Here is a 9,012-nt window from a genome sequence, read left to right as displayed (position 1 = left end):
TCCCTGAAGCCTGACTAGCATCTCCCGAATCAGCAGGGCTCCCAGCCAGAGCAAGAGGAGGCATTGGCTGCATCCAGAGCAAGAGGAGGCATTGGCTGCATCTTCTGTAGGGCGACCAACCTGACCTTGTCCTTGTTGTCCCCTCAAAAGACTGCCATGCTCCAGTGAATCCTCACCAGGATGCCACCTCAATCACTTTGCAGTTGGGGGCAGCCCCTACGAACCCACAGCACTGGTAGGCTTGGTGACCAGCCAGTCGAGAGTGCCACTGCACTGTGCCAGCAAGGGCTTTACATTCTCTGCCTAGCACTGCAAGGCAGCCCCAGGCTCCTCCATCCTTGGGCCTGGTTCATCCATCTTTCGGGACTCTCTGTTCCTGGCAACAACCCTGCCATGTGCCCATATCTGGGCCATGCTTGCCTCTGGGTAAGTGCGGTGTTGGGTGGGGAGAGGGGCGGGGAAATGAGCTAAACATCAGCTTTAGACTCTTTTTATGTTATTATGCTTTAAGTTCTAGGGTACATGTGCAGAGCGTGCAGGTTTGTTACATAGGTATACATGTGCCATGGTGGTTTGCTGCACCCCATCAACCTGTCACCTACATCAGGTATTTCTCCTAATGCTGTCCCCTAGCCCCCCAACCCCCAAAAGGCCCCAGTGTGTGATGTTCCCCTCCCTGTGTCCATGTGTTCTCATTGTTCAACTCCCACTTACGAGTGAGAACATGTGGTGTTTGGTTTTCTGTTGCGTTACTTTGCTGAGAATGATGGTTTCCAGCTTCTTCCATGTCCCTGCAAAGGACATGAACTCATTCTTTTTTATGGCTGCATAAATTAGTTCAACCATTGTGGAAGACAGCATGGTGATTCCTCAAGGATCTAGAAACAGAAATACCATTTGGCCCAGCATTCCATTACTGGGTATATACCCAAAGGATTATAAATCATTCTACTATAAAGACACATGAACAAGTATGTTTATTGTGACACTGTTCACAATAGCAAAGACTTGGAAACAATCCAAATGCCCATCAAAAATAGACTGGATAAAGAAAATGTGACTTTAGACTCTGGAGAGAATAGATGGTGGGCTGGTGGAAAACATGGGTATGTGCTTGTACATAGGTTCAGAGGGATCTCAGAGTGTAGCAACTGTGACCCACAGCCTTATAATAACAGCCTTTGACTTCTTGGCCTGGCTCACTTCTACTGCACCTTCAAAATTAATCTGCCTCTCCCCAGACTAAAGCAGGTGACCCCTAGGGGCCCTGGCTGCCCAACCTCCCTGCATACCTCCCTGGCCACTTCCCATAGCATCTACACTAGCAGCCTGCAGACCTGAGACTACCTAGGTCACAGCCCCTCCAGCAGGCCCAGAGTCCTCCCTGCCCTGGCCACAGGCCAGGCTCCCAATTAGCCCGGATGCATCCTGAGCACAGGGCCTTAAAGGCCTCAGAGCCATTCATGCACGTATCCTTTCACCCACGTATGCATTCCTTTCCCTCGGCCAACCGACTGAGGGAATACACCCTACTCCACACGAGACTCCAGGCCAGGCCCCACAGATGAAGCGCTGAGCACAGCAGGTATGGTCTTACCCTTGAGAAGCTAGTGGGAAAGAGTTTGATTAGCAAAGTGCTTATCTATTGGGTTCCAGGAAGGAACAAAGCCAACACTGCCAGAGACCCTTGCCAATTTGAATTGCCCTGAGGTGGTCAGCTGGCCTTGGGTGGCAACAGCCTCATGAGAGCAGACCCTCACTTCTCCCATATGGGGGTCCAGAGAGAACACTGTGGTCAGCACATACAGCTGGAAGTCGAGACTGGGATCAGGCCTTCAATGAGACCCTTATACACAGCTGTCAGGCTCTGGCCTCCTCATGGGGTGGGGGTGTGGGTCCAGCGGTGGGAGGTGGAGGGTTTGTGGCAGGCCTATGTGGCTGCTGTCCTGATGCTTCCCACTTCTTGGTCCCCAGGTCTACACCTCTGCATCCCTGGACCAGAACTCACCAAGATGCCCATCCTGGAAAAGGTCCCCCATAAGATGACAGCAAAAACTCCCAGCAGTGAGGAGGAGTCTGTGAGTGACTTTTGGAGCTCTCTCTCAACCCTGCTTTCCCCACCCACATGCCCTTGCTTCCAGAACAGTCCTGAGTGGGACCGGCCCCCAGCATTTGCCTGGCCCCAGCGCTGCCCTCTCCTGGCATGGGGCCCAGGCTATAGCCCTGCCCCCAGCTTGCTGAGGATCCCAGAAGGGCCTGGAGGAGCTGAGAGGGGCCTCAGGGTGCCAAGGGAATGCTGAGAGCTAAACTTCCAAATCCCCAGACTAAGCTAGGCACTATCTTTCCATAATCCTCTCTTCATCCCAGCTTCCACTTCTGTTAGCTTTAAGCCCAGTGATTTTGCCTTAGGATGGGGCTGAATTCCTACTCCAAGCCCTGCAAGTCCAGCTCTAGCTGTTGTCACTAGTTCAGGCTTAGAGCCTTATGTGCCATGTTCTCCAGTGGCCTGAGACAATGCCACCCTCCCTGTGCAGGTATCCTCCCTCCCACCGCAGTCAGCCCTCAGGTGACAGAGTATCACACATGATTTCGGATTGCTGCATGTGTTTGCAGAACCACACTTCCCCCAGCCCTCATTTGAAACCCTGAACAGAATTTTCTGGCTTCTTCCCAAGAAGTTGCTCACTCCATTGCCCTGACCTCTACAGCTGACAAACATCTGTTGTCACCTCTGGTCCACTGGCATGCTCCCCCACCCACCCCATTGGGCTGTGACTGCCTTAAGAGCAGGCTCTGTTTCTCCATCATCTCCGAGTCCAGCCCAGCACCTGACTCACATGAACTGCTCGAGAAACATGGAGTTTTCAAGTATTAACGTGAGACTCCCAGGTTCAAAGACCTTCCTTAGTACAGGGCCAGAAGTCCAAGCGAGTCTGGGTAGGAGCCCGGGGGTGGGGGGGTGGGCTGAGATGTCTGAGCTGAGATTTCCTGCTTTATTCCCTTTTATCCACTGCTGATTCCCTGTTAGCCAGGCTAAGTCGCAGCGCACTGTCAGAGCCGGGAAGAATGGGGAGCAGTGTCTGGCAGAGGCTATAGCCAGACTTGCAAGCCCTTTTGGCCAGACCACTAACTGGGCTGGGCTTTCTGTTGGTGCTCACCCACCCACCCTTCACACAGACTGCCCCCCACCACAAGAGATGGAGGAACCAGAGCAGCTGGGTGGGGGGCCTGGACCTAACCAACTGGGGTTGGGCAGGGCAGCCTGGGATGCTGCCCATACCAATCCTCACGTCATTCCCCAGGGCAGGAGCAGCCCAGAGTTGGCACTGACACCCCACCCCTGCCAGAGAAGTGAATAATGCCCCTAACACCCGCATGAAACAAAATTCCCTGCCTGGGTTTTATAAGTAGGAGGGACTTATATGATGCTCAGGGCATGAATCATCTGCCTAGGAACCATCTTACAGAATGTTGGTTCTAGAGGCAGGATCAGGCAGGTGGAGGGTGGTCATTCATCCATCAGCAGCAGGGATAGAGAAGGAGGTGCTTTTAAGAGGCCCCTTCACTCCACAGCCTATGGGGAGGAAACCTTTGCTGTCTCATGGAAATTTATCACTGCACAGAGGTGAAGCCCCTGAAGGAAGGCGCCAGTGTGTCCACCAGTGTGTCCCAGGAGCCATCCTGCAGAATTCTGGTCATTAGTACTGAATTTTGTTTCTCATCCAAAGTCACCTTTTATCCTACCAAATATCTCCATAAAAGTAGACCCTTCAGGTCCAGAATCTATCCTGGAGATTCGATTCTGGAGCCTCAGCTGAGAACAATTTATAAATTAAGAGTGACCAGCAGCCAACAATATCGATAACAGGACTATTTCACCTTAGATCCATCCTTTATGGCTTGTAAGCACTTTCACATGCATTAGGTCTTTAATCCTATGAGAGGTAGGGCTACTACCCTCACGTTACCGGAAAAGAAACTGTACAATTTAACCCATATTATTAAAAGTTCTGCCTTCCTATCATCACTGGCCAAGTGAGGGACAAGAAGAGGAAAGGGGCTGGGCGCGGTAGCTCACACCTGTAATCCCAGCATTTTGGGAGGCCGAAGTAGGTGGATCACCTGAGGTCAGGAGTTCGAGACCAGCCTGACAAACATGGAGAAACCCCATCTCTACTAAAAATACAAAATTAGCTGGGTGTGGTGGTGCATGCCTGTAATCCTAGCTACTCAGGAGGCTGATGCAGGAGAATCGCTTGAACCCAGGTGGTGGAGGTTGCAGTGAGCCAGGATTGCACCACTGCATTCCAGCCTGGGCAACAAAAGCAAAACTCTGTCTCAAAAACAAACAAACAAACAAAAAAAACAAAAAGAGGAAAGGAATGGAAAAGGGAATGAAAAGGAAGGGAGAGAATTATCCAGGAGAAAGAAGCAGAGTGGACATGGAAGACTGATTTTAGCTCCCAGTTCTGCCATCAGATTTTTGTGTGACCTTGGACTAGCCGCTCTGGGACTCAGTTTCCTCATTTGTAAATGGGAAGTCACAAAACTGAAGCCACACAGAAGCCTTCTGTGGTGAAAGCTGCTGGTGAACTGGGAGGCACAGCATGCGTACAGGAGGGTGGGGTGGCGGGGGGGTTCTTCTCAGACTCTAGCCACACTTTGCGGCTCCCAAAGAGGATGGGTTTCCTCTTGGGAATTCCTCTGGAAGGATAAGACATCGAGGTCGTAACATTTTAGATGTGCTTATTTGAGGCCAGTTGTTTCTCTCATTTAATTCTCTCTGTGTTCCTCTGAGGTAGGAATTGTTATTTATGTCCTCTGGATGAGGAACAGAGGTTTGGAGAGATTCGGAGAGGAAGGGCATCCACTGTATCCCTACCCCTGCCCCAAATACCCACATGAAACAAAACTCCCTGCCTGGGTTTTATAAGTAGGAGGCACTTATATGATGCTCAGGGCATGAATCACCTTCCAAGGAATCATCTTGCAGAATTCCAGTCATTATGTCTGACTGGAATTGTGTCTCTCATCCAAAACCATCTTTTATCCTTCCAAAACTCTCTGTAAGAGTGCACCCTTAGGTCCAGAGATCAATTAGATTCTGGAACCCTAGCTGGGAACAGTCTCTAAATTAAGAGTGACTGGCAGCCAACAATATCAATAACAGGACTATTTCATCATAGATCCATCCTTTATGGCTTATAAGCACTTTCATATCTATTATCTGTTTGATCCTATGAGAGACAGGGGTTACTACTCCCATTCTACAGAGGAAGAAACTGAGGCACAGAGGGAGGGTGGCTTGCCCAAGGTTGCAGACCTGGTCAGTGGCAGGGTGAGGGTACGAACCCAGGTCTGCCTGGTACCAATATCCTGGTCTTTTCCTCTGCACTTCATGTCTTTCTGGGGGCAGAGAACAATGAGATCAGGGACACCAAACAGGAATTTTTCTGAGCTGAGCCCTAGAAATGGACAGATCCCAGGATAGAGAACAAGGATTGGGGCAGAACGACACAGATACTAGGGACCAAACTGGGGACAGACATGGGGGGCACATACGAGAGGCACAATGCCTATAAACCCTGTCTTCCAGGGGCTGCCCAAACTGCCCGTGCCCCCCCTGCAGCAAACTCTGGCCACGTACCTGCAGTGCATGCAGCACCTGGTGCCCGAGGAGCAGTTCAGGAAGAGCCAGGCCATTGTACAGCGGTTCGGGGCCCCTGGTGGCCTCGGTGAGACCCTGCAGCAGAAACTCTTGGAGCGGCAGGAGAAGACAGCCAACTGGGTAAGAGGGGCTGACCAGGAACCCACAGAAGATGGGTGGGAAGCAGACCTAGAGACAGAGGGATTTCAGTGAGAGGCACATAAGGGACAATGACAGGGCAGAAGAAGAGACGAGGGACAGGGATGGGGACAGGAAAGGGAACAGGCAGGTGGTATGGATTGGAGGACAGGAAGGGACAAGGGTGAGAAACAGACAAGGTGAGAGATGGGAAATACGGATAGAGAAAGAGGGGGACAAACCGGGGACACAAACAGGGGACAGAGATCATATTGGGAAGCACAGAGGGTGAAAGGCAGGAAGGAGACACCCATAAGGACAGGCAGAGGACAGCAATGTAGCACCAAACCACCATGATGGGCGCTGGGACAGAAGAAAGGAGATGGGAGGGGCAGAGGTGAAGGACAGGCCTGGTGACTGGGGAGCTCCCAGGCTCTGGCACATACCTGCGGCTCAGCGTGTGTTTGTGGAAGAAGTATATTAATGCTCTGGTGAAGTGTCTTGATTTTGTCTCAGGGCTGTCAAGATGGGCCTGCTTGGGAGGGGTGTGACAGCCTTCCCTGCCCTCCCCTGCAGGTGTCTGAGTACTGGCTGAATGACATGTATCTCAGCAACCGCCTGGCCCTGCCCGTCAACTCCAGCCCTGCCGTGATCTTTGCTCGGCAGCACTTCCCTGGCACCGACGACCAGCTGAGGTGAGGCCTTGGTGCTCCTAGCTCATAGCCTGGGGACCCACACAAGGCAGGGGCCCTTGCCCCAGTGCCAGCAAAGAAAGGCTAAAGCTGGAGCTTCGGCTGAGCTTCCTAGGGCCAAATGCCCCGAGACAGTGGACGTCCGGGCCATCAGGTCGGGAGTGAGGTTAGGTGTAGCTGCACTCAAGTGACAATCACACCGTCAGCCTTTGTCCATATTCGTCTTGCAGTGGACTGGACACTCATGGAGGTGATGGGTCCAAATGTCACCATGGCCTCCACCTGAGGCCTTGGGAGGAGGCGTGTGTCCCCGGACCCCGCCAGTACTTGTCCCTGGGATACACTGTCCCAGGCTGTCTGAGGGGGCCTCTGCTTCCCTCCAGAGCCTCCAGCTCTAAACAGAGGCCCCAGAAGGGTAGAAACAATTCCTCCCTGCCAGCAGCCAGAGCTTGTGCCATCTGCTGCAATTTCAGAGCTCACTGAGCCGTTGGAAGGGCCTCTGGGCCACTGATGACAATGGAGGATGGGGGCAGGGGAAAAGGGTCTCCCTGCTGGAGTCTCTCAGAGTCTGGTCTTAAGACCTGAGTGAGGCAAATGCTGGGGACAGTTTAGAGAGAGGGCAGGCCAAAGTGGCCCAAGGAAAAGAGGCAGGGCCCACCTCACCTCTTCACAGGGCTCAGCCTTGCCAGGAAGACCCCCCACCTCCATCTTACCAGGTGGTAATCCTCCCCTCCCATTGTAGCTGGGGTCTCCCCAGGGTAGAAGGAAGGCATGGACAGATGAATGACTTCTGAAAACAGTTGTCGCAATTTCATCTGAGGAGGTATTTTCCTCTGGGTGCAATTAAGCCAGGCCCAGCATCCCAGGATGGCAGATCTCAGCTCGGTTCTTGGTGTCTTTCCCCCAGCACTTGATTTCCTTCTCATTAGTACTGGGGGGTGGAGGAAGGGGACCAAATTACTGGCTTTTCCCAGGAGACAATTTTTCACAAGGCCAGGGGTCCCGCCCTGTCCAGCCCCTTCACCATCCGCCCCTTCCTTCCTGCTCTGTGGCCCCTCCTGGCTTCTTTCTCCCTCTCCGCTCCTCCTCCTCTTCAAGGCGATTCCAGTTCCCTCTCCTCTACCCAAGAGCTGCTCCACCCCCAGTTCTCACCAAAGAACCATTTTGAATCCAAGGCTTGTGGTGGCCTCACAGCATTGGGCTGCGGGGAGGAACCACATCTTATTAGTGCACACTGCAGCCCAGGATCACAGTTTGTTGGGGATGGGGGAGGGGGAAGGAGGGAAGAGGAAGGAAATGGAAGGAAGATGGAAGCGGGGAAAGAAGGCAGAAGGGAGGGAGGGAGGGAGGGAGGAAGCCAGGCCCTGGGAGGAAGGGCTCAGGCCTCCCTTCTCCCTGCAGGTTTGCAGCCAGTCTCATCTCTGGTGTACTCAGCTACAAGGCTCTGCTGGACAGGTAGGATTGGGGGGGGGACAGTGTCCTGTTCCAGCGCAGTCTGCCTATGCGTCATCTCCTTTGCAGGGACCTTGTCTTTTTCTAGCTCTGTATTCCCATTCCTGGTTCCTGGCACAGAGCAGGAGTCCCCGCCCCTACCTACTCCCCCACCATCAGGATGACCTTTAGCCCAGCTGGCCTGACTGTTAACTGTTCCTTTTCCTGGGGTAAGCAGCATCCTTCCTTGATCTTTTAAAAATGCCTCCTCCCTCCACACGTATGTACCCAGGTGGCGTGAATTCATTTGAAGCTGGAGAACACATCGGAAGGCAGGGAAGGAAGAGTTGGTAGAGTAAGGAGATGGGGAGTTCTGCTTTGCCCCCTGGGGGAATGGTCTCCCCAGCTGGAGCTTCTGGGTTGGATTGTCCTCAATCCCACCAAGCTCATGGACACGAGGCTGTTCTGACAGATGGAGAGGGCTGCTCAAGCACCACAGGCTCTTTTTGATTTTAGGAGGAAAGTCCCTCTCCTGGCCAAGCTTGGGAGAGCAGGAGTGTGTCTGAGAGCCGCAGGGAGAGTAAGAGGGTCTGGAGGACCCAAGTCTCTCAAGATAGAGACTATAAGGGCATTAGAAGCTGGAATAAGAGAGAGAGGCCCCAAAAAGCATCCCTTGAACAGATGAGGAAACTACAGCTCAGAAAGGTTAGGTAACTTGTCCATGATCACACAGCTGGGAGGTGGCAGAGCAAAGAGGGGACTACACTGCTGTCCTCTGCCTGTCCTTATGGGTGTCTCCTTCCTGCCTTTCACCCTCTGTGCTTCCCGATATGATCTCTGTCCCCTGTTTGTGTCCCCGGTTTGTCCCCCTCTTTCTCTATCCATATTTCCGATCTCTCACCTTGTCTGTTTCTCACCCTTGTCCCTTCCTGTCCATCTGTTCAACATGATCCATCTCAGTCTTTACTCAGCCTTGTGACAGAGGCTCAGACCCACACCCCCTCCAGGGTAGGGCTATTCCCTCTGGACAGGGGTAGGCAGGGCTCCCAGGCTCTCAGGGTGGAGCAGCTTATGCTGTCCAGGGCATTCCTGCACCACGTGCTC

General features: G+C 52.9%; 1 protein-coding gene across 1 annotated transcript in view; it reads left to right on the top strand.

The window, feature by feature from the left end:
- Nucleotides 1-2,012: 2,012 nt before the first annotated feature.
- Nucleotides 2,013-9,012, top strand: part of CHAT (choline O-acetyltransferase) — a 49,772-nt gene continuing 42,772 nt past the window's right edge. The window contains exons 1-4 of the mRNA XM_012477467.2: nucleotides 2,013-2,078; nucleotides 5,597-5,788; nucleotides 6,362-6,480; nucleotides 7,879-7,932. Of these exons, the coding sequence (XP_012332890.2) occupies nucleotides 2,013-2,078; nucleotides 5,597-5,788; nucleotides 6,362-6,480; nucleotides 7,879-7,932 (431 nt within the window). The remainder of the gene's footprint in view (nucleotides 2,079-5,596; nucleotides 5,789-6,361; nucleotides 6,481-7,878; nucleotides 7,933-9,012) is intronic.

The sequence above is a fragment of the Aotus nancymaae genome, unplaced genomic scaffold (assembly GCF_030222135.1).
Source record: "Aotus nancymaae isolate 86718 unplaced genomic scaffold, 86718_ANA_hifiasm-v0.15.2.pri h1tg000099l, whole genome shotgun sequence".
In the NCBI taxonomy this organism is placed as follows: domain Eukaryota; kingdom Metazoa; phylum Chordata; class Mammalia; order Primates; family Aotidae; genus Aotus; species Aotus nancymaae.
The sequence above is the reverse complement of the archived record's forward strand: the minus strand, read 5'-3'. Positions and strand labels throughout refer to the sequence as shown.